Source organism: Pogoniulus pusillus, chromosome 41 (assembly GCF_015220805.1).
Source record: "Pogoniulus pusillus isolate bPogPus1 chromosome 41, bPogPus1.pri, whole genome shotgun sequence".
In the NCBI taxonomy this organism is placed as follows: Eukaryota; Metazoa; Chordata; class Aves; order Piciformes; family Lybiidae; genus Pogoniulus; species Pogoniulus pusillus.
The window spans coordinates 2,297,800-2,323,244 of record NC_087304.1 but is presented as its reverse complement, the minus strand read 5'-3'; the positions used below and the strand labels follow the sequence as shown (position 1 = coordinate 2,323,244).

At 63.2% G+C, this 25,445-nt stretch overlaps 2 protein-coding genes across 5 annotated transcripts; both read left to right on the top strand.

The window, feature by feature from the left end:
* Positions 1–453: 453 nt before the first annotated feature.
* Positions 454–20,331, top strand: CERS1 (ceramide synthase 1). The gene is made up of 7 exons (XM_064175070.1): positions 454–855; positions 13,075–13,234; positions 14,192–14,372; positions 17,503–17,664; positions 18,415–18,562; positions 19,087–19,232; positions 20,242–20,331. The coding sequence occupies exons 1-7, from the start codon at positions 634–636 to the stop codon at positions 20,282–20,284; spliced, it is 1,062 nt and encodes a 353-aa protein (XP_064031140.1). The 5' UTR covers positions 454–633; the 3' UTR covers positions 20,285–20,331.
* GDF1 (growth differentiation factor 1) lies at positions 20,291–25,123 on the top strand. Of its 4 annotated transcripts, none has more exons than XR_010308921.1 (3): positions 20,291–22,548; positions 23,467–24,735; positions 24,800–25,123. XR_010308921.1 is itself a non-coding variant. In XM_064175069.1 (3 exons), the coding sequence occupies exons 1-3, from the start codon at positions 22,272–22,274 to the stop codon at positions 24,284–24,286; spliced, it is 921 nt and encodes a 306-aa protein (XP_064031139.1). In that variant the 5' UTR covers positions 20,291–22,271; the 3' UTR covers positions 24,287–25,123. The 4 variants fall into 4 exon arrangements, 2 of the variants coding, with proteins under 2 accessions (XP_064031139.1, XP_064031138.1); XR_010308920.1 differs by having other exon boundaries at positions 23,467–24,831; positions 24,865–25,123; XM_064175069.1 differs by having other exon boundaries at positions 23,467–23,579; positions 23,756–25,123.
* The last annotated feature ends 322 nt before the right edge of the window (positions 25,124–25,445 follow it).

Here is a 25,445-nt window from a genome sequence, read left to right as displayed (position 1 = left end):
ACCCTGGCGGGTCTGGATGCTCCGAGAGGGCTTCTCCAGGCAGCAGCTCGGTTCGGTGACCCCAGGCTGCGCTCTCGGCGCTCATTAACGGGCACCCAACGAACCCCCGTTCGGCGCTGATTAACGGCCCCGGAACCAGCCGCGGGCAGCCTGCCCCAGCCCGGAGGAGGAGGAGGAGGAGGAGGAGGAGGAGGAGGAGGAGGAGGAGGAGGAGGAGGAGGAGGAGGAGGAGGAGGAGGAGGAGGAGGAGGAGGAGGAGGAGGAGGAGGAGGAGGAGGAGGAGGAGGAGAGAGGGAGGAGGAGGAGAGAGGGAGGAGGAGAGAGGGAGGAGGAGAGAGGGAGAAGGGGGAGGAGAGAGGGAGGAGGGGGAGGAAGAGAAGGAGAGAGGGACAGGGGGAGGAGGAGGAGGAGGAGGAGAGAGGGAGGAGGAGGAGGAGGTTGTTAACGGCTCCGGGAGCGTACAGAGCTCGAGGGGGCCGGGCTGGCGGCGGCGGCGGCTCTTAGGGCCCGGTTAACGGCAGCGGCGGAGCTGGGGCGGGGGGAGTCCTGCGGCCAGCCCGCCCCGTGCGGAGCCTGCGCGGAGCCGCCGCGCCGGGCCATGGGCGGGCAGCGGTGAGCGGCTCGGCGGGAGCCATGCGGCCAACCGAGCCCATGCCCGGCTACGGGCAGCTGCTCCGCAGAGCTTACGGGAGCCTGGCGGCGGCGGTGCGAGGCTGCCGGGACTGCGGCTGGGAGCTGGCGAGCAGGAGCTGGGCCGAGAACGCTCACCTGGGCTGGGCGGAGGTGATGCTGTGCGGACTCTGCGCCCTGGGCTGGACCCTGCTGCGCCGCACCGCTGCCCGCAGGCTCTTTCGGGTCAGTCCGCACCGCCGGGGAGCGGCTGGGGGCTGGGGGCTTGGGGGGGGGGGGGGCAGCTGGGATTAGCTGCGATTGAGGGATGGGGATGGGGATGGGAAGGCTCCGTGACCTTCCTCCGGGGATCCGTTACGCGGGAGGGCTCCTCTCTACCGGCTGCGACTGCATCCCGGGGGCCCTATTGCAGCGTAGGGCTCATCTCCCCCCTCCCCCTCCCCGGGATGGCATCCCCGGGACCGTAGGGCTCCTCTTTCCCCCCTTCCCCCCGCCCCGGAATGGCATCCCGGGGACCGTGGGGCTTCTCTTCCCCTCCTTCCCCCGCTGGAATGGAATCTCGGGGTCCGTAAGGCTCCTTCATCCCCCACCCTCCCCCGGGTTAGCATCTTGGGGACCATAGGGTTCCTCTCCCCCTCTTCCCTCACCCCCCTCCCTACCCTCCCCGGGATAGCATCTCGGGGTCCGTAGGGCTCCTCTCCCCCACCCGGGGATAGCATCTCGGGGTCCGTAGGGCTCCTCTCCCCCACCCGGGGGCAGCATCTCGGGGTCCGTAGGGCTCCTCTGCCCCCCGGACATGGCATCCCGGGGACCCGTCAGGTTCCTCTCCCCAGCCCGCGGTCGCACGGCAGGCCCCGCTGCGCGGCAGCTCTCGTTCCTCTTCCCCCGGGGCTGTGGCGTGAGGTCGTCCCCTCCTCCTTCCCCTGGGGCTGCTGCATCCCGGAGGACCGAGCATCCCGGAGGACCGGCAGTGCTGCCCCCCCCCGGCTCCCCGCCATGTTCCCGTAGCCGCATCCCGGCAGGGGCTGGGTTTGTCCTTTCCCTCGCACGGGTCCCCATCGCTGCCTGTCACCCGTGGTCCGCATGCAAAAATGTCCTTCCCTTCTCCCCCCCCCCCCCCCAACCCCCACCACGGTGCGGTGGCGGAGGGGGTGGCGTGGGGGTGGCTGCTGTGCTGCGGTGCTGGGCTTGACCTTCTCCGGAGCACGGCGGGGGGGTGGTGGGTGCAGGGCTGCGAGCATCCCACCCTGGCAGCCTCCCACCGCCTCCGCCGGCCGCTGTCCCCCTCCCCGCTGATGCAGCAGGTCGCCGGGGACAGGGCGAGCAGGGTGTCCCCGCTCCGTTTCTGCCTTCCAGAAGCCTTTGCCACGCAGCGAGACCTCCCCCTCCTCCCGATGGCTCAGTCCCAGCTCGGGAGATTTCTTCCCACTGCTTTCCTAGAGGGATGCTGTGCCCTGAGCTCTCTGCGCTGGCCCTGGCAGCATCTGGATGGCAGAAGCAGCAGAGATGTGTGGGGTTTGGGGTCGCTCTTGTGCCCTCGGGGGGCACAGAGGGGACTGAGTGGCTGGAAAGCAGCCAAGAGGAAAGGGACCTGAGGGTACTGATAGAGAGCAGCTGGAGATGAGGCAGCAGTGCCCAGGTGGGCAGCAGAGCCAATGGCATCCTGGGCTGGCTCAGGAGCAGTGTGGGCAGCAGGACAAGGGAGGTTCTTGTGCCCCTGTGCTCAGCACTGCTCAGGCCAAACCTTGAGTGCTGTGTCCAGTTCTGGGCCCCTCAATTCAAGAGAGATGTTGAGGTGCTGGAAGGTGTCCAGAGAAGGGCAACAAAGCTGTGAGGGGCCTGGAGCACAAACCCTGTGAGGAGAGGCTGAGGGAGCTGGGGGTGTGCAGCCTGGAGAGGAGGAGGCTCAGGGCAGAGCTCATTGCTGCCTACAACTACCTGAAGGGAGGCTGTAGCCAGGTGGGGTTGGCCTCTTCTCCCAGGCAAGCAGCAACAGAACAAGGGGACACAGCCTCAAGCTGTGCTGGGGCAGGTCTAGGCTGGATGTTGTTAGGAAGTTGTTGTCAGAGAGAGTGATTGGCATTGGAATGGGCTGCCCAGGGAGGTGGTGGAGGCACTGTCCCTGCAGGTGTTCAAGCAAAGCCTGGATGAGGCACTGAGTGCCATGGTCTGGTTGACTGGATGGGGCTGGGGATAGGTTGGACTGGATGAGCTTGGAGCTCTCTTCCAACCTGCTTGATTCTATGATTCTGTGACCCTTTCCTCACCTGCCCGTGGGTATGGTGGCAGCAGAGGCTGCGTAGCTCCTCTAGGAGGGGAGGAAATGGCCTCAAGTTGCATTTAGGTTGGAGAGGAGGAACAGTTCCTTCACTGCAGGAGTGGTGGAGAATTGCAGCAGGATGCCCAGGGAGGGGCTGGAGTCACCATGACCCCTGGAGGGCTTCAAGAAACCTGTGGCTGTGGCCCTAGGGGATGTGGTTTAGTGGCCATGGAGGTGTTGAGTGGACTCTGTTTCAGAATGATAGGGGTTGGAAGGGACCTCTGGAGGTGGTCGAGTCCAAGCCCTCAGCCAGGGCGGGGTCAGCCACAGCAGAGCTACCCAGAGAGGTTGGGAATGACTGCAGAGGTGGAGACTCCAGCAGCTCTCTGGGCAGGCCAAGCTCCACCACCCTCAGAGCAAAGGTGGTTTGGACCTGGTGAGCTTAGAGAGCTTTTCCAGCCTCCATGGCTCCAGTTCTTTGCCTTCTTCCCTGGCTGAGCTGCTTCCTTCAGAGGCTGCTTCCCAGGCTGAGGGCAGTTGCTTTGCATCCCATAATTGGCTCTCAGGAGTCACTGCTGTCCTCTTTCCCTGTCTGGCTCTTCTTTTGCTGTCTTTACTCACCCAGTAGTGCCAGGTGGCTCTTGACCTTGTGCAAGGTTCCCATCCCAGTCCTCTGGAGCTCTTTGAAGCTGCTGAGGTGGGGGGGAGGGGGGGAGGCTGTATGGGACTGAGCTCCTCCTGGCACCCCACCCATGGGTGCTGATGGGCAGGGCTGGGTGAGGGTCACCCAGGGCTGGGGGCAACCCTGGCTCTGTGCTCCCAAACCAGAGGTCCTTCTGCTTTGTGCTGCCCTTTCTGCTCCGGCAAGGCTCAGCTTTGGGGGTGGGGAACTCCTTGTGCTGTGGAGGCCTCTTGGTGCCCCCTCCCCTCCCCCCCCCGGGAGGTGCTCAGCAGCTGGCAGCAGTGGCAAGGTGGCCCTGGGAGAAATGGGTCACGCGTGTAACGTCAGGAGCGGGGCGGGGGGGGGGGGGAGGGGAAGTGATTGGGGCTGGTTCTTGTGGCTTCATCTGCATGAGCTGTAGCGAGGAGATGCTGAGGGAGGCTGCGATGGCATCAGCGTCCTGCCGGCGGGGAGTGGAACGGGAGCAGCGGGACAGGGCAGGGCAGGAGAGCTCCGTGTGCGTGTTGGGAAGGAGTCTGGAGCTGGAACAGGGCAGAGCAGGACAGGGCAGGGCAGGAGAGCTCCGTGTGCGTGTTGGGAAGGAGTCTGGAGCTGGAACAGGGCAGAGCAGGACAGGGCAGGGCAGGAGAGCTCCGTGTGCGTGTTGGGAAGGAGTCTGGAGCTGGAACAGGGCAGAGCAGGACAGGGCAGGGCAGGAGAGCTCCGTGTGCGTGTTGGGAAGGATTTGGAGCTGGAAGAGGAGCAGCAGGACAGGAGAGCTCCGTGTGCGTGTTGGGAAGGATTTGGAGCTGGAACAGGGCAGAGCAGGACAGGACAGGGCAGGAGAGCTCCGTGTGCGTGTTGGGAAGGATTTGGAGCTGGAACAGGGCAGAGCAGGACAGGACAGGGCAGGAGAGCTCCGTGTGCGTGTTGGGAAGGATTTGGAGCTGGAAGAGGAGCAGCAGGACAGGAGAGCTCCGTGTTCGTGTTGGGAAGGAACCTGGAGCTGGAAGAGGAGCAGCAGGACAGGACAGGGCAGGACAGCTCCGTGAGTGTGTTTGGAGGGAGCCTGGAGCTGGAACAGGAGCAGCAGGACAGGACAGCTCTGTGTTCGTGTTGGGAAGGTGCCTGGAGCTGGAAGAGGAGCAGCAGGACAGGACAGCTCTGTGTTCGTGTTGGGAAGGTGCCTGGAGCTGGAAGAGGAGCAGCAGGACAGGACAGCTCTGTGTTCGTGTTCGGAAGGAACCTGGAGCTGGAACAGGGCAGAGCAGGACAGGACAGGGCAGGACAGGACAGCTCCGTGAGTGTGTTTGGAGGGAGCCTGGAGCTGGAACAGGAGCAGCAGGACAGGACAGCACAGGGCAGGACAGCTCCGTGTGCGTGTTTGGAAGGAGCCTGGAGCTGGAACAGGGCAGAGTAAGACAGGGCAGAGCAGGACAGGAGAGCTCCGTGAGTGTGTTTGGAAGGATTTGGAGCTTTGCTCTCTTCTCTTGGAGCTGCTCTGGGGAGAAGATGGAGGTGGTGGCTCAAGCCCCTCGGGCTGCACTCATGGAGTCAGTTTGCATGGCATGGCTCCAGCACAGGCAGCAGTGGAGGGTTGGCATTCAGGAGGAGAGTCAGGGAGGGAAAGCAAAGACCTGTCTGACCCTGGGAGGAAGCTTCTGCCATGCTTGGGACTTCCCTCCCCACCACAGACCCCCAGAGCATCCTCTCTGTGCTCCCTTGCCCGACCTGGACCACTCCCAGGGATCAAAAGGAGCCTGCTCAGCATCCCCTGGACGCTGCCTCCCTGCTTGCTGTTTGCCAAGAACAGATCTTGCTGCTGGGGCTGTGCCTCTGTGCCCCCGAGGAGGAAGTGACTCTCACCACAAGGGCCTTGCAGCTGGGGGTGTAAAGCACCTCACTGAGCTCTGGCTGTGACCTCTGCTCTGCCAAGCCCGAGCCTCCCAGCTGCTCTTGCTGTGGTCTCTGCATGGCCCTGTTGCCATCCCCGGGGTGGGCAGCAGAGGAGCCAGACTTCTCAGGCTGCTCAGCCTCCTCTGGGACCACAGCAGCAACAGCTTTGTCACAGAAGGTCTCACAGCTGGGCTGGAGAAGCAGCTAAGGTTGTGCCTGATGTGGTCTGGAAGGGTGAGAGTCTGGAAGTGTTTGGCTCCTAGCTGGTGCCACAGCTGGGTGGGTGCTGGGTGCTAGACCACCATGGAGCCTCTGCTGCTGCCTGGCAGAGTGGAGCAGGCACAGGAAGGAGCTGTTCTGGTGTAGGAAGGGTCCCAGTGAGCTGGGTAAACGTCAGGGAAGACCACCCCCAGAGCCAGCTGTGCTGGGGCACAGCACCTCTGCAAAGGGCAGGGATCCTTCACTTCTGCTGGGCTCTGGCCTGAGGGTCTCTGCTCTTGATCCCCCCCTTGGGTCACAGCTGTACGAGCTGGCTGCAGCTGCAGACCACCTTCTGAAGTGAGGACAGAGCTGGTTCCATGCAGGAGCTGCCATCCCTGGGAGCCTCCTCAGTGCATCTGTGGCTGTTGCCCTGCTGCAGTGAGAGCCTGAGCTCTGCCAGCCTCTGAAAGCCACTGTCCTTGGCGTGTCCCCTGCGTGGGGAGCAGCTGCAGCCAGGCTCTGAGGAGTTTGATTAAAAAGCAGCAACCTGAGCATCTCTGCAGTAGTGAAACATCCTGGAGGGCAGCTGAGCCCAGCAGCACTGAGGCCAAGCACCCTTGGAATGGGACCAGGCTTGGGGGAAGTGCCTGGAGCTCAGTGAGCCCAGGCTGGCAGCCTCCTCTGCTGGGTCTTGAGCAGTGAGCTTGAAAAGATAAACCCCAGAGCACTCCTGGATTCGTGCTCCAAGGTGACCCAGGATGGCTGTGGTCAGCTCAGGCAGACACCTGCAGCCCTAAAGCCCTCTGAGCCCTATCTGCTGTGGGCACTTGGAGACCCCAGGCAAGCAAAAGCCTCTACAGAAGCTGCCTCTGGCACCACCTCTGTTCTTTAAGCCCTCTCTCTGCAGTGGGTGAATGTTCCCTGCCTTTGGCCCAGGCAGCTCCTACTCTGGGTGGGTGATGCCCAATGTGCCCACCCCCCCCCAGGGCAGCAAAGGTCTCTCTTGTCCCTTTCCATGATTTTTGCCCCTTTCCTACAGCCTTTGCTGTGGTTCAGACTTCTGTCCCCAAGCCCCAACACTGCCTGTGGCATGAGCTGAGGCATTCTCACTGTGCCCCAAGCCAGCTTCCCACCACAGCCTCTGCAGCCAGCAGGGGAGAGGGACTGAGCCCAGGGCTGGCAAGGGCTCTGCCATGCTGCCATTTCCCCATGCCACCCTGCCCTGGCCACTGTTTGAAGCCTCAACTCTGGCAGCTCCAGGGGAGAAGCCACCACAATAGGTCCTTTCTTCAGCCTGGGAGTGAAGCTGCATGGCCCTGGCACGGGGACTGCCCTCCCTGTGCCACTGTGCCAGCAGCTGGGCACCAGTTGGTCCTTCAGCCCCTACAGTGCCCTGTGGGCAGCTCTGTCCTGGCTTCAGAGTGGCTCCTCTGTTGCCTTTCTGTCTCAGGGGCAAATTCTGCTGCTTGCAGAGAAACCAAAGCCCTTCAGTCTGGAGAGGAGAAGGCTCCAGAGGGACCTTCTTGTGGCCTTGCACTATCTGGAGGGGGCTCCAAGACAGCTGGGGAGGGACTGTGGAGGCTGTCAGGGAGTGGCAGGACTGGGTGGGGGATGGAACAGAGCTGGAAATGGGGAGAGTCAGCCTGGGTGTGAGGAAGAAGTTGTTGAGCAGGAGAGTGGTGAGAGCCTGGCAGGGGTTGCCCAGGGAGGTGGTTGAGGTCCCATGGCTGGAGGTGGTTGAGGCCAGGCTGGCTGAGGCTGTGTGCAGCCTGCTCTAGGGTAGGGTGTCCCTGGGCATGGCAGGGGTTGGCACTGCCTGCTCCTTGTGCTCCCTTCCAGCCCTGCCTGATTCTGTGATGCAATCTCAGCCTGCTCTGGGCTGGAAGGGACCTTCAAGATCATCCAGTTCCAACTCCCTGCTCAAGGAGGTTGCTCAAGGCCACATCCAACCTGGCTTTCAACACCTTCAGTCTTGGAGCCTCCCCAGCTTCTCTGGGCAGCCTGTTCCCTGTTCTTCACCCTCCAGGGGAAGAATTTCTTCCTCATGTCTCATCCCAGTCCAGCTTCTTCCAGTCTGGAGCCATCACCCCGTGCTGAGTCTCCTGGGTGCATGCTGCTGGCTCAGGTTGAGCTTCTCCTCTCCCAGCACCCTCGAGTTGTCCTCAGGACTGTGACCATGCTCTGCCCAGCCTGGCTGTGTGCTTGGGGCTGCCCTGGCACAGGGAGCCAGCAGGCTCTGGCTTTGCTGCTGGGCTCACAGAGCCTTTTTCTACACTTCAGCTGCCAAAGGCTGCCCAGAGCCTGGGGCAGTCCTGTCCCTGTGCCTTGGCTGCTGTGTGGGCAGAGAAACCGAGGCCAGCAGTGGGAGTGGAGCTCTTCAGGCCATGCTTGGGTCATCCTCCTCTCCTAGTGGGGCAGGAGCCACAGCCCTTGAGGCCATGTGCTCCAGGAGCCTCCTTGCTTTGGGCTCAGAGAGCAGCAGGACAGGACAGGGCAGGAGAGCTCTGTGTACATGTTTGGAAGGAGCCTGGAGCTGGAACTGGAGCATCAGGACAGGACAGGACAGGGCAGGAGAGCTCCGTGTGCGTGTTTGGAAGGAGCCTGGAGCTGGAACTGGAGCATCAGGACAGGACAGGACAGGGCAGGAGAGCTCCGTGTGCGTGTTTGGAAGGAGCCTGGAGCTGGGACAGGAGCAGAGGGACAGGACAGGACAGGGCAGGACAGCTCCGTGTGCGTGTTTGGAAGGAGTCTGGAGCTGGAACTGGAGCATCAGGACAGGACAGGACAGGAGAACTCCGTGAGTGTGTTTGGAAGGAGCCTGGAGCTGGAACTGGAGCATCAGGACAGGACAGCTCCGTGTGCATGTTTGGAAGGAGCCTGGAGCTGGGACAGGAGCAGAGGGACAGGACAGGGCAGGACAGCTCCGTGTGCGTGTTTGGAAGGAGTCTGGAGCTGGAACAGGGCAGAGCAGGACAGGACAGGGCAGGGCAGGACAGGAGAGCTCCGTGAGTGTGTTTGGAAGGATTTGGAGCTTTGCTCTCTTCTCTTGGAGCTGCTCTGGGGAGAAGATGGAGGTGGTGGCTCAAGCCCCTCGGGCTGCACTCATGGAGTCAGTTTGCATGGCATGGCTCCAGCACAGGCAGCAGTGGAGGGTTGGCATTCAGGAGGAGAGTCAGGGAGGGAAAGCAAAGACCTGTCTGACCCTGGGAGGAAGCTTCTGCCATGCTTGGGACTTCCCTCCCCACCACAGACCCCCAGAGCATCCTCTCTGTGCTCCCTTGCCCGACCTGGACCACTCCCAGGGATCAAAAGGAGCCTGCTCAGTGTCCCCTCTCTGGCTCATTCCTCCTGCAGGCTCTATGCTCCATCCCTGCTGGGCAGGGGCTGGCAGCAGCTAGCCCAGGAGCAGATGGCTGTGGAGGAGAGGTGGTCCCTCGAGATGGGCAACCACTGTGGCAGCTCTGAGCAGACACAGACTGTGCTGTGCCCCCACGGAAGGGCCAGGAGCTGCTGCTGCTGCTGCTCAGGCTTTGAGCTGGAGCTCTGCTTGCTCATCATTCTCCTCAGCACCCAGCAGGAGCTGCCAGTTCCTGGGCCAAGGACACTCTGTGCCAGCCTTTCTTTGTGCTCCTCTGGGAAACTCCTCCTGCCCAGCAGCCTGGGATTTGGCCTCAGCCCTAGGCTGGGGGGGGGAGAGGGGGGTGGCAGAGGCGATGAGGGTGGTCTGGGGAGGTCAGAAGTGCTCTGTGCCAAGCCTACATCCGTGCCCCATGGCTGCCCAGCTGCCAGGGTGCCCCTGCATTGCCCAGCTCCAGGTTTCAGGGCTCCCTCAGTGAGGAGGGACAGGCTCTGGGGCTGCTTTTTGCCAGCAGCATTCTCCTGCCCCCGGAGCAGGCTGTGGGCAGCAGCCACAGTTCCGTGGGGTTTCTCTTTCCAGCTCCCTGCTGCTCTCATCCCTGCTCTGCTCCTCCCCCCCCACCACCACCCGGGGCTGCGCAGGGCTGCGGGGGCACAGTCACGTCCCTCCCACCCCTCCTTTGTCTGAGTGAATCAGCAGCTGCCTAGGAAGGCCTGCGTGGGGGAGAGGAGGAGGAGGAGGAGGAGGAGGGAGGCAGAGTCAGGCGCCCTTTACGCGAAGCCCTGCTGCATCCCCGTGCCAAGAGCCCTGGGCTCTGTCAGCCGGAGCTGCTCTGGTCACCCCTAGCAACAGGCATCTCTGCGGGGTTGCCATGGGAACGGCAGCGGTGATGGGAGGACATCCCCCACCCTGCTCAGCTCCCACGCCCGGGGACAGGGCAAGCTCCTCCTGCCTGCTGTGGGCTGCTCCCAAGCATCTCCTCGCCTTGTGCCGCCCTCTGCAAGCCCTCCAAGCTCTGCTGGGACTTCCTCAGGGACGGGAATTTGTCCTCCCGGTCCCCTGCGTGATGCTGCTTCCCCTCCGGTCCTGCCCCACGCCTGCTCCAGAGCCACCTCCTGCTTCTGCAGCGCTCAGGGTACCGCCTGGAGCAGGCTGCCCAGAGAGGTGGTGGAGTCATCTCCTCCGCGGAGCTTCCAACCCTCTCCCCACCCCCGGCCGTTGTGCTCCTGGGCAAGCTGCTGGGTCCCTTCCGACCATTCTCTGATCGTTCAGCCCCGGGCAGGGGACTCTGTCCTGGGAGAGTTGTGAGCTTGTCCCCACCCCCGAGCTGCCTCTGCGCTCCCCTCTCTGCTGCCACAAATAATTCATCACTCTCCGGGCTCAGGACTTTCTGCCTCTGCATTATTTATTCACCCTTCAAGCTTCCTTCTCTTCTTCCTCCTCTGGCTCCTGCTGGAAGAGGCCTCGGCAGCAGCTTTCCATGGGGACAGGGAGGTGTGGGGGGCAGCCAGAGCTGGAGAGGACGTGGGCAGCCTGGCAGAGCTCCATGGGGCAGCCTGGCAGAGCTCCGTGGGGCAGCCTGGCAGCGCTCCGTGGGGCAGCCTGGCAGCGCTCCGTGGGCAGCCTGGCAGAGCTCCGTGGGGCAGCCTAACAGAGCTCCGTGGGGCAGCCTGGCAGCGCTCCGTGGGCAGCCTGGCAGAGCTCCGTGGGGCAGCCTGGCAGAGCTCCGTGGGCAGCCTGGCAGAGCTCCGTGGGGTAGCCTGGCAGAGCTCCGTGGGCAGCCTGGCAGAGCTCCGTGGGGCAGCCTGGCAGCGCCCCGTGGGCAGCCTGGCAGAGCTCCGTGGGCGGCCTGGCAGAGCTCCGTGGGGCAGCCTGGCAGAGCTCCGTGGGCAGCCTGGCAGAGCTCCGTGGGGCAGCCTGGCAGCGCTCCGGGGGGCAGCCTGGCAGCGCTCCGTGGGGCAGCCTGGCAGAGCTCTGTGGGCAGCCTGGCAGAGCTCCGTGGGGCAGCCTGGCAGAGCTCCGTGGGCAGCCTGGCAGCGCTCCGTGGGGCAGCCTGGCAGAGCTCCGTGGGGCTGGGAGCTCAGGGCTGAGCGGTGCTGGGAACCTCCCAGCTTAGGAGGAAGCATTTTCCGAGCGGGACAGTGCTGGGAGCGGAATCCTTCGGGAGTGCGATGCGGAGAGGAGGGAGGCTCGGAGCCAGCCCAGCCTCTGCCCGGGGACAGCTGCAGCCTTAATTTAGCTGCTGAGCCCCGCGGAGCCGAGCGGCGGCGGCAGAAATGCTGACCCGGGGCAGGCTTCGGTTACCCTGCAGGCATTTGGGGTCCGTCTGCAGCTTAGCTGCTCCGGCCCCGGGGAGCTCCCAGCTCGGGGGCAGGGGTCGGGGGGGGGACACACTTTGGCTGTTATCTGTGCTCCGGGCAGGGGTGGATCATAGAGTCATAGAATCAAGCAGGTTGGAAGAGAGCTCCAAGCTCATCCAGCCCAACCTATCCCCCAGCCCCATCCAGTCAACCAGACCATGGCACTGAGTGCCTCATCCAGTCTCTTCTTTAACACCTCCAGGCACAGTGACTCCACCACCTCCCTGGGCAGCCCATTCCAATGCCAATCACTCTCTCTGTGAAGAACTTCTTCCTAACATCCAGCCTAGACCTACCCTGGCACAACTTGAGACTGTGTCCCCTTGTTCTGTTGCTGGTTGCCTGGGAGAAGATCCCAACCCCCACCTGGCTACAATGTCCCTTCAGGTAGTTGTAGACAGTAATAAGATCACCCCTGAGCCTCTTCTCCAGGCTGCACACCCCCAGCTCCCTCAGCCTCTCCTCATAGGGTTTATGCTCCAGGCCCCTCACAGCTTTGTTGCCCTTCTCTGGACACCTTCCAGCACCTCAACATCTCTCTTGAATTGAGGGGCCCAGAACTGGACACAGCACTCAAGGTGTGGCCTGAGCAGTGCTGAGCACAGGGGCACAAGAACCTCCCTCAGCCTGCTGCCCACACTGCTCCTGATGCAGGCCAGGATGCCATTGGCTCTCTTGGCCACCTGGGCACACTGCTGGCTCATCTTCAGCTACTCTCTATCAGTACCCCCAGCTCCCTCTCTGCCTGCCTGCTCTCAGCCACTCTGGCCCCAGCCTGCAGTGCTGCTTGGGGTTGTTGTGGCCAAAGTGCAGAACCTGCCCTTGGCCTTGTTCAGTCTCATCCCCTTGGCCTCTGCCCACCCATCCAGCCTGGCCAGGTCCCTCTGCAGGGCTCTGCTACCTTCCAACAGATCAACTCCTGCTCCTAGCTTGGCCCCGCAGCAGCAGTGCCCAGCGCTGAGCTGCCCGGCAGGGAGCAGCAGAGGTGGTGCCTGGTGCGGCTCAGCTGCCGGCGGGGAGCAGAGCCAGGGCTGAAGGCTGGCAGCAGCTGCTCTGGCAGCTGTTCGGTGCTGTCGCTGTCACCTCCAGGAGGCTGAGGGCAGATCTCGTTGCAGCTCCCTGAGAAGAGGTTGGAGCCAAGTGGGGCTTAGACTCCTAGAATCAATCAGGGACCACAAGGATCAGGCAGTGCCAGCCCCTGCCATGCCCAGGGACACCCTACCCTAGAGCAGGCTGCACACAGCCTCAGCCAGCCTGGCCTCAAACACCTCCAGCACCTCCCTGGGCAGCCCCTGCCAGGCTCTCACCACTCTCCTGCTCAGCAACTCCCTCCTCACCTCCAGCCTCACTCTCCTCACCTCCAGCCTCACTCTCCTCACCTCCAGCCCTGCCCTTTGGCTTGGTCTCTTCTGCTCAGCAGGGAGGAAATGGCCTCAGGATGCACCAGGGGAGGGCTGGGCTGGGGATGAGGAACAACTTCTTCCCCGCAGGAGCTCTCAGGGACTGGCAGAGGCTGCCCAGGGAGGTGCTGGAGTCACCACGACCCCTGGAGGGGCTGCAGGAGACCTGTGCCCGTGGCACTTGGGGCCGGCCGTGGGTTGGTGGCCGCGGTGGGGTTGGGCTGCTGGTCGGACTGGGTGGCCCTGGAGACCTTCCCAACCCCCAGCAGCTCCAGCAGGCTGGGATGGTTTCTGCTCTGTGTCTGCAGCCCCTGGGGGAGTGGTGCAACCTGCAGCCCAAAGATGCTGCCAAGATGCCCGAGAGCGCCTGGAAGCTTCTCTTCTACAGCCTCTCCTGGTCCTACGGCGCCTACCTGCTCTTCTTCACCGACTACCGCTTCTTCCACGACCCTCCCTCGGTCTTCTACGGTACCGGGAGGGGCCCGGGGGAAGGGGAGGGGGATGGGCGGAACGAGGGAGTGGGAGGTGGAGGCGCTGGAGGCGGCGGTCCGGGCGCTGGGGGCAGCAGTGGGATGCTGGAGGTGGCAGTGGGGGCACTGGGAGTGGCAATGAGGGTGGTGGGGGTGGCAGTGAGGGCAGTGGGATCACTGGGGGCCAGCAGTGGGGTCACTGGGGGTGCCAGTGAGAGTGCTGGAGACAGCAGTGGGGGCACTGGGAGTGACAATGAGCCTGGTTGTGGTGGCAGTTGGGTTGTTGGGGGTGGCAAAAAGGGTGGTGGTGGCAGTGGGGGCACTGAGGGCACTGGAGACACCAGTGGGCGTGCTGGGGGTGGCAGTAGGGGCAGTGGAGGCAGCAGTGGGGGTGCTGGTGGTGACAGTTGAGGGGGTGGCAGTGGCAGTGGGGGCACTGGAAGCAGTAGTGAGGGTGCTGAGGGGTGACAGTTGAGGGGATGGTGTCAGTTGGGGCACTGAGGGTGGCAGTGGGGGCACTGGAGGCAGAAGTGGGGGTGTTGGGGGGTGACAGCTGGGGTGGTGGCAGTGGCAGTTGGGGCACTGGAGGCAGCAGTGGGGGTGCTGGGGGGTGACAGTTGGGGTGGTGGCAGTGGCAGTTGGGGGCACTGGAGGCAGCAGTGGGGGTGCTGGGGGGTGACAGTTGGGGTGGTGGCAGTGGCAGTTGGGGCACTGGAGGCAGCAGTGGGGGTGCTGGGGGGTGACAGTTGGGGTGGTGGCAGTGGCAGTTGGGGCACTGGAGGCAGCAGTGGCAGTGTGTGTGGGGGGGGGCACTGCTCACTCCCTGCTCTTAGCCTCACAGAACACTTCAGTTTGGAAGAGCCCTTTAGAGGTCTTCTAGTCCTTGCCCTGCTGGCTCTGGGCTCACTCAAGTGTCTCTGTGTGTGTGTCTCCCCCCAAACCCCCCCACCCCCAGGCTGGAAGAAGGGCATGGAGGTGCCCACGGACATTGCCATCGCCTACCTGCTGCAGTGCAGCTTCTATGGGCACTCCATCTACGCCACAGCCTACATGGACACCTGGCGCAAGGACTCCGTGGTGATGCTGCTCCACCATGTGGTCACTCTGACCCTCATTGCCTCCTCTTATGCTTTCAGGTGAGGTCCCTGCCAGGGACAATGCCCTCTGTGCCCCCTCCCCCCCCGCCTATGCCACCTTCCCAACCCAAGCTGCAACTTCTGTGTGCAGCTCTCGGGCTTGGAGCAAAGGTTTGGGAGGGGAAGCTCAAAGCTCAGCCAGATCCAACCCTCCTCTGCCATAGGCAGGGACACTTCTCACTAGAAGAGGTCACTCAAGGCCTCATCCAGCCTGGTGCTGAACACTTTCAGGGAGGTTGTGGAGCACAGAAGCACCCAATGTGATCTTTGATCACATTGGGTGCTTCTGTGCTCCACAACCTCCCTGGGAAACCTGTGCCAGTGTCTCACCACCCTCACCCTGTGCCAGTCTCTCCCCACCCTCACCCTCTGCCAGTCTCTCCCCACCCTCCCTGCCAACAACTTCTTCCTAACATCCACTTTCAATCTCCCCTCTGCCACTCCAGACCCATTCCTTCTCCTCCTCTCATTCCAAGCCCTTGCCAATAGTCTCTTCCCAGCCCTCCTGTAGCCCCCTTCAGATCCTGCAAGGCCACTCCAAGGTCTCCTCAAAGCCTTCTCCTCTCCAGGCTGCAGAGCCCCCAACTCTCCCAGCCTGTGCTCACAGCAGAGCTGCTCCAGCCTATGTCCCCTCCCTGGTCCCACAGCAATCCTCCTGCTCCTGAGCAGGAGGCCAAGGGGCCAGAGCCACCTGCAGCTCCTCACCACCCTGCACTGTGCCAGGGCTGCTTGTCTGGATCCCCCCAGGGCTCAGCCTGCTCCCAGCACCATGCACTGTGGGCTGGGTGCTGACATCAGAGCTGGATTTAGGGAAGAGTCAGCCCAGACCTAAGGGAGAAGTTTTTGATGTAGAGGGTGGGGAGAGCCTGGCCCAGGCTGCACAGAGAGCTTGGAGCTGCCCCAGCCATGGCATCATCTGAGCTAAGGTCGTTTGGGGGCTCTGAGCATCCTGCTCTGGTTGGGGCTGTCCCTGCTGGCTGCAAGGGGTCAGACTGGATGAGGTTGGATGGAGCTGGGTGCTGGGCTGGGCTGGATGAGGTTGGATGGAGCTGGGTGCTAGGTTGGGCTGGATGAGGTTGGATGGAGCTGGGTGTTAGGTTGGGCTGGATGAGGTTGGATGGAGCTGAGTGCTGGGTTGGGTTGGATGAGGTTGGATGGATCTGGGTGCTAGGTTGGGCTGGGTGAGGTTGGATGGAGCTGGGTGCTAGGTTGGGCTGGGTGAGGTTGGATGGAGCTGGGTGCTAGGTTGGGCTGGATGAGGTTGGATGGAGCTGGGTGCTAGGTTGGGCTGGATGAGGTTGGCTGGAGCTGGGTGCTAGGTTGGGCTGGATGAGATTGGCTGGAGCTGGGTGCTAGGTTGGGCTGGATGAGATTGGCTGGAGCTGGGTGCTGGGCTGGGCTGGATGAGGTTGGATGGAGCTGGGTGCAAGGTTGGGCTGGATGAGGTTGGATGGAGCTGGGTGCTGGGTTGGATGAAACTGGGTGTTAGGTTGGGCTGGGTGAGGTTGGATGGAGCTGGGTGCTGGGTTGGGCTGGGTGAGGTTGGATGGAGCTGGGTGCTGGGTTGGGCTGGATGAGGTTGGATGGAGCTGGGTGTTAGGTTGGGCTGGATGAGGTTGGATGGAGCTGGGTGCTGGTTTGGATGGAACTGGGAGTTAGGTTGGGCTGGATGAGGTTGGATGAAGCTGGGTTTTAGGTTGGGCTGGATGAGGTTGGATGGAGCTGGGTGCTGGGTTGGGCTGGATGAGGTTGGATGGAGCTGGGTGCTGGTTTGGATGGAACTGGGAGTTAGGTTGGGCTGGATGAGGTTGGATGAAGCTGGGTGTTAGGTTGGGCTGGATGAGGTTGGATGGAGCTGGGTGCTGGGTTGGGCTGGGTGAGGTTGGATGGAGCTGGGTGCTGGGTTGGGCTGGGTGAGGTTGGATGGAGCTGGGTGCTAGGTTGGGCTGGATGAGGTTGGATGGAGCTGGGTGTTAGGTTGGGCTGGATGGTGTTGGATGGAGCTGGGTGCTGGGTTGGGCTGGATGAGGTTGGATGGAGCTGGGTGCTGGTTTGGATGGAACTGGGAGTTAGGTTGGGCTGGATGAGGTTGGGTGTTAGGTTGGGCTGGATGAGGTTGGATGGAGCTGGGTGCTGGGTTGGGCTGGGTGAGGTTGGATGGAGCTGGGTGCTGGGTTGGGCTGGGTGAGGTTGGATGGAGCTGGGTGCTAGGTTGGGCTGGATGAGGTTGGATGGAGCTGGGTGTTAGGTTGGGCTGGGTGAGGTTGGATGGAGCTGGGTGCTAGGTTGGGCTGGGTGAGGTTGGATGGAGCTGGGTGCTAGGTTGGGCTGGATGAGGTTGGATGGAGCTGGGTGCTGGGTTGGGCTGGGTGAGGTTGGATGGAGCTGGGTGCTAGGTTGGGCTGGATGAGGTTGGATGGAGCTGGGTGCTGGGTTGGGCTGGATGAGGTTGGATGAAGCTGGGTGCTAGGTTGGGCTGGATGAGGTTGGATGGAGCTGGGTGCTGGGTTGGGTTGGATGAGGTTGGATGGAGCTGGGTGCTAGGTTGGGCTGGGTGAGGTTGGATGGAGCTGGGTGTTAGGCTGGGCTGGGTGAGGTTGGATGGAGCTGGGTGCTAGGTTGGGCTGGGTGAGGTTGGATGGAGCTGGGTGCTAGGTTGGGCTGGGTGAGGTTGGATGGAGCTGGGTGTTAGGTTGGGCTGGGTGAGGTTGGATGGAGCTGGGTGCTAGGTTGGGCTGGATGAGGTTGGATGGAGCTGGGTGCTGGGTTGGGCTGGGTGAGGTTGGATGGAGCTGGGTGCTGGGTTGGGCTGGGTGAGGTTGGATGGAGCTGGGTGTTAGGCTGGGCTGGATGAGGTTGGATGGAGCTGGGTGTTAGGCTGGGCTGGATGAAGTTGGATGGAGCTGGGTGCTGGGTTGGGCTGGATGAGGTTGGATGAAGCTGGGTGCTAGGTTGGGCTGGATGGGGTTGGATGGAGCTGGGTGCTAGATTGGGCTGGGTGAGCTTGGAGGTCTCTTCCATCCTGCTTGACTCTCTGATTCTAAGCTCTAAAGGTCCCTTCCCTCCCACCTCAGTCTGATCAGCTCAGCACCTCAGCCCCCCCCCCTCCCTGAGCCTCTCTGTCCCCCAGGTACCACAACGTGGGCATCCTGGTGCTGTTCCTGCACGACGTCAACGACGTCCAGCTGGAGTTCACCAAGCTCAACGTCTACTTCAAGCACCGGGGGGGAGTCTACCACCGCCTCAACGACATCATCTCCAACATCGGCTGCCTCACCTTCAGCATCAGCTGGTGAGCTGCTGCCCCCCACCCCCGGGTGTGCAGCAGGGGCTGGGTTTGTGTGCCTGGGAACCAACCCTTCCCAGCAGGGCTTGGGGAAGAGGTCTCGCAGAGCCTGACCCCATGCTGGGCTTGGAATCCTTCTGTGCTCACTTTGCTGTCTGGCGCCGCTGAAGTGCCTGTGAAGTCCCCTCGCAGCATGACAAATGACCCCGAGGAGGAGGAGGAGCTGCTTCCATCCTCCCTCTCGCTCGGGATGAGCTGGGAGCAGCACTTCGGCGAGGAGGCAGCCTGCGGCTGGCCCAGATTCCTGCCTCGCTCTTCCTCCTGGGACGAGGCAGGAGGGACAAAGCAGCGCCGAGGAGCGGAGATGTGCAGCTCGCAGGCTGCCGCTGCTCGCTCGTCCCTTCGGCTCCTCCCCGAGGAGAAGCTGAGGTGGCCACAGCCCTCCGGGGGAGGAGGAGAGCAGCAAAGGGCTTTGGTGATCAGCCAGGGATGGACAGGACCAAAAGAACCTCCCAGCTCCATCTCCATCCTGCCTCTGGCCCTGGCCTCTGCCGCCCATGGAGGCTCTGCTCTACCTTCACCCTCGCAGGGTCTGGGTGAGGTCCTCTCCCCCAAGCAGGGCCTGCCAGGTGCAGGGGGAGCTGCCCGGGGCTGGCTGCAGGCAGGAGGTTGTGCTGGGGGAAGCTCTGCTGGCTCTCAGCCTGTCCTGGGGTGCCCGAGGGCCATTAACCCCTCCCTGCCCCTCTGCCCTGGCAGGTTCTGGTTCCGTCTCTACTGGTTCCCGCTCAAGGTGCTCTATGCCACCTGCCACTCCAGCCTGCAGGCAGTCCCTGACATCCCCTTCTACTTCTTCTTCAACGCCCTGCTGCTCATCCTCACCCTGATGAACATCTACTGGTTCCTGGTGAGAAGGAGGGGGAGGTCTCAGCAGCCTCCACATTGGCTTCTCCCTCCTCTGCCTGCCCTTCCTGGGGGCTGCAAGGGTGGAGGAGGCTCCAAAGGGAGAGCTCGGGAGGGGAGGAGGGAAGTGCCCGGGGGCTGGAATTCAGAGTGGCTGCCAGCCCGGGGGCGTGGGGAGGGGGTGACAGCAGCTGGGACAGGCTGCAGCTTGGTGGAGGTGTTCTGGAAACTCCTCAAGCTCTGGGGAGAGGCTGAAAGGATGGAGCTGGGCAGCTCAGCCCGGGCCGGGCAGGGCAGCATCGAGTTCATCATCTCGGGCATGGGAGCAGTGAAGGAAGGTGCAAGAGTGGCAGCTCCCCACGGCTGCAGGGCATCAGCCACAGCCCGGGGCCGTGGGCACCCCTCGGGGGGCTGGGTGGGGTTGAGGGCAGCAGGGAAGGGTCTCCCCGGGGCTGGCAGGAGGCAGCAGGCTGTGAGCAGCAGCTGCAGGGGCTGCAGCCCGTGGCTGATGCTGTCTGTCCCCCGCAGTACATTGTCCTCTTCGTGGCCAAGGTGCTGCTGGGGCAGATGCAGGAGGTGACAGACGTCCGCGAGTACGACACGGAGGAGAGCAGGAGAGCCCCGGCCAAGAAGAGAGAGGCTGGGCCCCAGCTGCCCCCCGCCCTGAAAGAGGGGTAGGTGGGCAGGGGGCGACGCCTGAGCAGCACCTGGGGGCCTGGGCAAAGGAGGCAGAGGAGCAGGAGAGCTTGAAAGGGAGTACAAAGCACTGCTGCAGGGAGCGCTTCGTGTGCCCGGGGCTGCTGGTGTCCACCCAGCTCTGTCCTCTGAAGCCTTCCCCTGCTCACCACACGGGGTTAGAGGGCACCTCTGGAGGTCATCTTGTCCAGCCCCCCCCCTCCCCTGCCGCGAGCAGGGACACCCCCAGCTGGATGAGGTTGCTCTGAGTCCCATCAAGCCTGTCCTTGAGCATCTGCAAGTGTAGCCTTGGCTGCTCCTTGCTTGAGGCATCTTCATGTGCTGGGATGCTGAACCCCCCCAGAGCAGGTCTGGCTGCCTGGGGACAGGCTGTGAGAGCCAGGGCTGACCCCAGCAGTGCCTGGGGAAAGGAAGGGAGGGAAGCAGAGTCGTGCCCAAAGCCCAAGGCATGAGTGGGGCAGAGTCATGCCTGGAGCCCAGGGCATGAGTGGGGCAGAGTCATGCCTGGAGCCCAGGGCAAGTGGGGCAGAGTCGTGCCCAAAGCCCAAGGCATGAGTGGGGCAGAGTCATGCCTGGAGCCCAGGGCATGAGTGGGGCAGAGTCATGCCTGGAGCCCAGGGCATGAGTGGGGCAGAGTCATGCCTGGAGCCCAGGGCAAGTGGGGCAGAGTTGTGCCCAAAGCCCAGGGCAAGTGGGGCAGAGTTGTGCCTGGAGCCCAGGGCATGAGTGGGGCAGAGTCATGCCTGGAGCCTAGGGCAAGTGGGGCAGAGTTGTGCCCAAAGCCCAGGGCAAGTGGGGCAGAGTTGTGCCCAAAGCCCAGGGCAAGTGGGGCAGAGTTGTGCCCAGAGCCCAGGGCATGAGTGGGGCAGAGTTGTGCCCAGAGCCCAGGGCATGAGTGGGGCAGAGTCATACCCAAAGCCCAGGGCAAGTGGGGCAGAGTTGTGCCCAGAGCCCAGGGCTGACTCTCTGCTGTGCTCTGCTCCACAGGATGCACCTGAAGAATGGGCTGGTGAAGGACAAGAGGTTATAAGGGACATGGAGCTGGCGTGGCCTGGGCAGCCTGGCTGGATCTGGGGACTGACCCAAGGCCCTGTGCTCAAACCCAGCGAGCCAAAGGCACCAGGAGGGCTCCATCCCTGTCCCCCTTCAGCCCCTGCCTGGATCTGGGGCAGAGACCCCCCCCCCAACCCGGCAGGGACAGGCCCCCCCTGGGGCTTGCCTGTGACCAGGCATCATCTGCTGCTGCTGTGCTTCTTGCAGCCAGCCCCTGCTGGGGCAGCTGAGGTGCTGGTGGCATTGCTGGGGCAGACAGGAGCTGGAGCTGATCTTAGATCCCTTGAGGTTCTTCTGCCACTGCAGCCCTCAGCTCTCCTCAGCCCCTCACTGACTTCTCTCTTCGTTGTTGGACCCTGCCACTGACCCCTCCTCAGCAGCTACTGAAGGGTTCTGAGACCCAGCACTGAACTGGAGAGGGAAATATCTTCTCTGTTGGCATCATCACCCCGAAGAGGAGCCCAAAGCTGCCAAGCAGGGACTGGGGAGCTGATGCCCTGCACCTCTGAGCCTCCCTCCTCAGGAGGGGTCACCACCGGGGAGCTGCCCTCGTGTCTGGAGCCACAGCACAGGAGCCCTGCAGCTTTGTCCCAGCTGCTGCCCTGCAGGATGAGGGCAGGAGACTCAACCTGCTGAAAAAGCCTCTGCAAGTCCTAGAGCTGCTCCAGAAGCCAGGCCCAGCCCTGCAGGGTCCCTGCTGAGGGTTCTCTGGACTCTCACCCAACCTGCTCAAGCTGAGAACAGTTCCTGCTCCTCCTCTTGGTTTTCCAGGCAGCAGCAGCAGCAGCAGCCCTGAGCCTTGCAGGGTCCTGAGGCTGGGCTGGGAATCCCTGTGGATTTTACAGCCCCCCAGACCCAGCCTGTCCCAGGGCCCAGGACCCCCCAGCTTCTGTGTGCTTCCTGGGCAGCAGAGCTCCCTCCCAGCCCAGGACTGGAGATGCTGGGGGTGGGCTTGAGGGCACCAATCCCGGGTGGGTCACTGCTGGTTTGTGGTGCTTGGTCTGTGGTGTGGGTTGGACTCCAAGCTCCTGTGAGCCACAGGGAAAGTTCCTGAGTGAACAGAGAGCAAAATGTGACCCAGGCTGAGGGGAGCTGGCCCAGGCTGTGCTGGGACCTCCTGGCTTGCCACCAGCTGGCAGGGGTGTGGAGGGGAGCAGCTGTGCCCTGCAGGGCTTCAAAAGGGTGCAGCTGCTCGGTGCAGGGTCTGAAGGGTGCAGCTTTGGGTCCTTGGCTATGAAGCAGGAGGCACAGGAAGGTGGAGATAAGGAGGGACCAATGTCCCAGGCCTCTCTCTGGGGCAGAGCAGGGCTGGGGCAGAGGTGGTGCCACATTGAGGTGCTGGCAGTGCCCGGGCAGTGTGTGGGTGGACAATGCTCTGGCTTGGGCTTGGTCAGGCTTCAGTGCCCGGGGCTGGGGGAGGGCACGGTTGATGCTGATGGCTTCTTGTGCTGGCCCCGGGGCTGTGTGTCCTGTGGGCAGGGCAGAGTGTGATGGTTTGGTGCGCTGGAGGTTGATGGCCTGAAGAGAGAGGTGTTGGGAGGCTGTGATTGAACAAAGGGATTGGGAGGAGGGAGCAAAAGGAGGCTCAGTCCTGCTCCCCCCGCCCCGGGCCTGGGGTGGGGGATTCCATGCAGGGGATGGGAGCAGTGCTCGGCTTGCTGGCAGCTTTGTGGGGAAGGGCAACTTCCTCCCTGCCTGCAAGGACCTCGCTGGTGTGGAGAGGCGGCAGAGGCTGGAGGAGCCCTGCGGGAGGGGCGCAGCTGCCCCCTGGCCACGCAGCCTCAAGGGGTTAACAGGTCCCGGGGAGCCTGGAGGGGCCGTTCACACCTTCTGCCCAATCCCGGGAATCCCTCGGTGCTAATGGAGCGCTAACTCGATCAAAGGCTCCAATCAGGCCACCAACACCCCCCTGGCCCCGGGTCCCCCAGCCCAGGCTGCTCTTTGTCTGCAGCAGGAGAGAGGCAATGTGGCTGCTGCCCAGCTTCAGAGCTGCCCTCGCCTGGGTTCTGCTCAGCCTGGTCCTGGCCACGGAGCTGAGCCTGCAGGAAAGTTTGCTCCTGAAATCCTTGGGTTTGAGCGCCAAGCCCAGCCCCAAAGCCCCCATCCCTGTGCCCTCTGTGCTCTGGAGGATCTTCCAGAAGAGGAGGACGCAGCCTGCAGCAAACCAAGCCCCGGGGGACGGCTGCAGGGTGGAGGAGTTCAATGTCCCAGGGAACATCATCCGAGTCTTCGGCGACAGAGGTACCGAAGCTCCCGGCCGGGTCCTGCCGCCCGCAGGCTTCTCTGCTCCCCGGGCTGGGAGGCTTTGCCCCGGTCCTGCCTTCGCTGTCTCTCGAGTGCGGGCAGGAGAGGCTTGGGGGAGGACAGGGCAGTGCCCAGGACTGGTCTGCAGGAGAGGTTACTGCTGGGTGTCAGCTGTGGTCCCTCTGGGGACCCCTGGGTCACTTAGAGCTTAGAAGGGAGGCAGCAGGTGAGGCTGTGGAGCTGTGCAGGGCTCTGTGCTGGGGTCACCTAATGCAGTCCCGAGGTGCTGCCTGGCTGGACCCTCTGAGGCGTCTCCTCCACCCGCAGGGGCTGTGGCTGCAGCTCGCAGCTTTGGGCTGCTCTGCCGTTTGCCTGTGTCCCTCCCTCCTCCTTTTTGTCCCCTGGCTGAGCATGTGGCACGCCTGGGGCTGTTCTCAGGTACTGGTCGATGTCCTCTTGGCCTGGAGCCTCCACGGAGCTCATCCCTTCTGCGTTTCCAGGTTTCTGGTGGAAACCTCCAGCTGGGTAAAGCAGGCAGCTGCTGCTCCTCCCCCTCCATCCCTGTCCTGGGGCAGATGTTCCCAGCTGGGGTTAAAGGATGCACCAAGCTGTTAAGCAGCATCCGGAGGAGATGCTGGCAGGAGCTGTCGCATCCCAGCGCCACAGGCTGGAGCCCAGGCTCACGTTTGTGCCTCCGGTCCCTCCTGCAGGCCATGCCGTGGGGCTGGCAGCCCTCTCTGCAGCCTGGGCACCTCTCTCCAGCAGCCACGGGGCACGCTTGGCTGCCCACCGGCACCAGCCCCAGCTTGCCCTTGCTGTGCGGGCAGATTTGAGCGCTGGGAGGCTCGGTCCTGCTCAGCTGGCAGGGCTCAGCCACCACCAGCACCACCACCTCCATTTCTCCTCCTTTGTCAGGCCACTTCCTTCACGAGGAGCAGCCCCAGGGCTTGCTGTGCCTGCAGAAGCTTCTCTACTTCAACCTGTCGGTGCTGGAGCAGGACGAGCGCCTGACCATGGCTCAGCTGGAGGTCAGGTTCAGCCGCAGCTCCTACCAGCCCTCCAGCCAGGGGCAGCCCTTCGAGCTGAGGCTCTACCAGAGCTCGCAGCTGGCCCTGCAGGGGATGCCCTCCCCCGGGCACCGCCGGAAGCTGCTGCTGGAGCAATCCTTCGCCCAGCTGCACAAATCTCTGCTCTTCAACCTCAGCGCCGTGGTGAAGGACTGGAGAACCTTGGGCAGGAACCTGGGCTTGGTCCTGGAGATCTCTGCGAGCGGCAGCGAGGAGCCAGCAGCGCCGGCGAGCAGGGGGCTGCAGAGCCCTTGCGGCAGCATCACCTCCTTCCTGGACGCCTCCCTGCTGGTGGTGACCCTCAGCCCGCAGCACTGCAAAGCTTCCAGGAGCAAGAGAAGCGCTCAGCGCCCCCCAGTCGCCCCCAGCGCCCTCTGCAAGCCTCGGCGCCTCTACATCAGCTTCAGCGACGTGGGCTGGGAGAACTGGATCATCGCCCCCCAGGGCTACCTGGCCAACTACTGCCTGGGCCAGTGCCCCTTCCCCCTGACAGCAGAGCTCAACAGCACCAACCATGCCATCCTGCAGACCATGGTGCACTCGCTGGACCCCGAGGGCACCCCGCAGCCCTGCTGCGTCCCGGTCAGGCTCTCGCCCATCTCCATCCTCTACTACGACAACAGCGACAATGTGGTGCTGCGGCACTACGAGGACATGGTGGTGGATGAGTGCGGCTGCAGGTAGCAGCGGCTGGGGCGTGGGGAGAGGGCTGGGAGGAGCCCAGGTGTGCTCAGCTCCCTCCGTGCTGCTCTTCAGAGGGGCTCCTGCTGCTGGCCGGACCGGTGGAGCTCTGCCCTGGGCTGCTCTTCTCCACACGCAGCTCCCTGGGGTGGGGGCAGGTCAGGCATGAAGGGATCGTTCCTGGAGCTGTGGGTTGGTGCTCAGCTCTCCAAGCAGCCCTGGGGTTATGACCATGCCTGGTGCTGGGGATCCATTCCCTTCTCCACTGGCATCAGGCTGTGAACTCCAGACCCTTCTTGTGCTTGGCTGAGCTGCTGCTGCTGCTGCTTCTTGGCTCCTTTAGCTCTTAACTGCAAAAAGAACTGATTTGAGTTTTGTTCTGTTTGGTGATGTGGTGCTGAGGGCTGCAGGGTTGGCAGTGCCAGGAGGAGGTGAGGTGCAGGGTTGGCAGTGCCAAGAGGAGGCGAGGTGCAGGGTTGGCAGTGCCAGGAGGAGGTGAGGTGCAGGGTTGGCAGTGCCAGGAGGAGGTGAGGTGCAGGGTTTGGCAGTGCCAGGAGGAGGTGAGGTGCTGCCTTTAGTCCTGCTGCAGGAAGAGGTGGCATGGTAGGAGCTGCAGCTCCCTGTGCCCAGGAGCAGCTCAGGGGTCCCTCCTGCTGCAGGAGCAGGGGACTGAGCTGTGGTTGGCACTGGGGTGGTTTGAGGGTGGGGGTGGCTGTGGCCCAGAGGTGCTGGGTGGCCGCGGGAGCAGAGCAAGGGGAGCCTCGCTGGTCACAGCTGGCTTTTGTCTGAGCAAGGAGAGGGTAAAGCAGGAGGCTGTGGTGTCCTGGTGGAGAGGTGGGCACAGACCAGGGCAGTGGCGTTGGTGGCATCTCGTCCCTCCAGGCCCGCTGCGGTCAGTCGTTAATTGCCCTCATTAGCAAAGGGATGGGCGCGGGGGAGGTGTTGCAGCAGGAGCAGCCTGAGCAGAAGCCAGATGGCAGCCGAGCATCAGCCAGCAACGCCGCGGGCACAGCCCTGCCACGGCAGCAGCGCGGATGCGGGATGGGGTTTGTTGTGGTTGCTCGGTGGCTGTGCCAGGCTCATACCGGGTCTGTTCAAGCAGTGTCGTGCAGCAGAGACCTGCCTTGGCCCCGGCTCAGCTGGGCA

Excerpts from the sequence above, each read along its gene's own strand:
- CERS1 (XM_064175070.1), top strand. The coding sequence starts at position 634 with ATGCGGCCAACCGAGCCCATGCCCGGCTACGGGCAGCTGCTCCGCAGA. Across the intron at positions 17,665-18,414 it reads CTCACCTTCAGCATCAGCTG|GTTCTGGTTCCGTCTCTACT; the intron begins GTGAGCTGCTGC and ends CTGCCCTGGCAG. Across the intron at positions 18,563-19,086 it reads TGAACATCTACTGGTTCCTG|TACATTGTCCTCTTCGTGGC; the intron begins GTGAGAAGGAGG and ends TGTCCCCCGCAG.
- GDF1 (XM_064175068.1), top strand. The coding sequence starts at position 22,272 with ATGTGGCTGCTGCCCAGCTTCAGAGCTGCCCTCGCCTGGGTTCTGCTC. Across the intron at positions 22,549-23,466 it reads CCGAGTCTTCGGCGACAGAG|GCCACTTCCTTCACGAGGAG; the intron begins GTACCGAAGCTC and ends CTCCTTTGTCAG.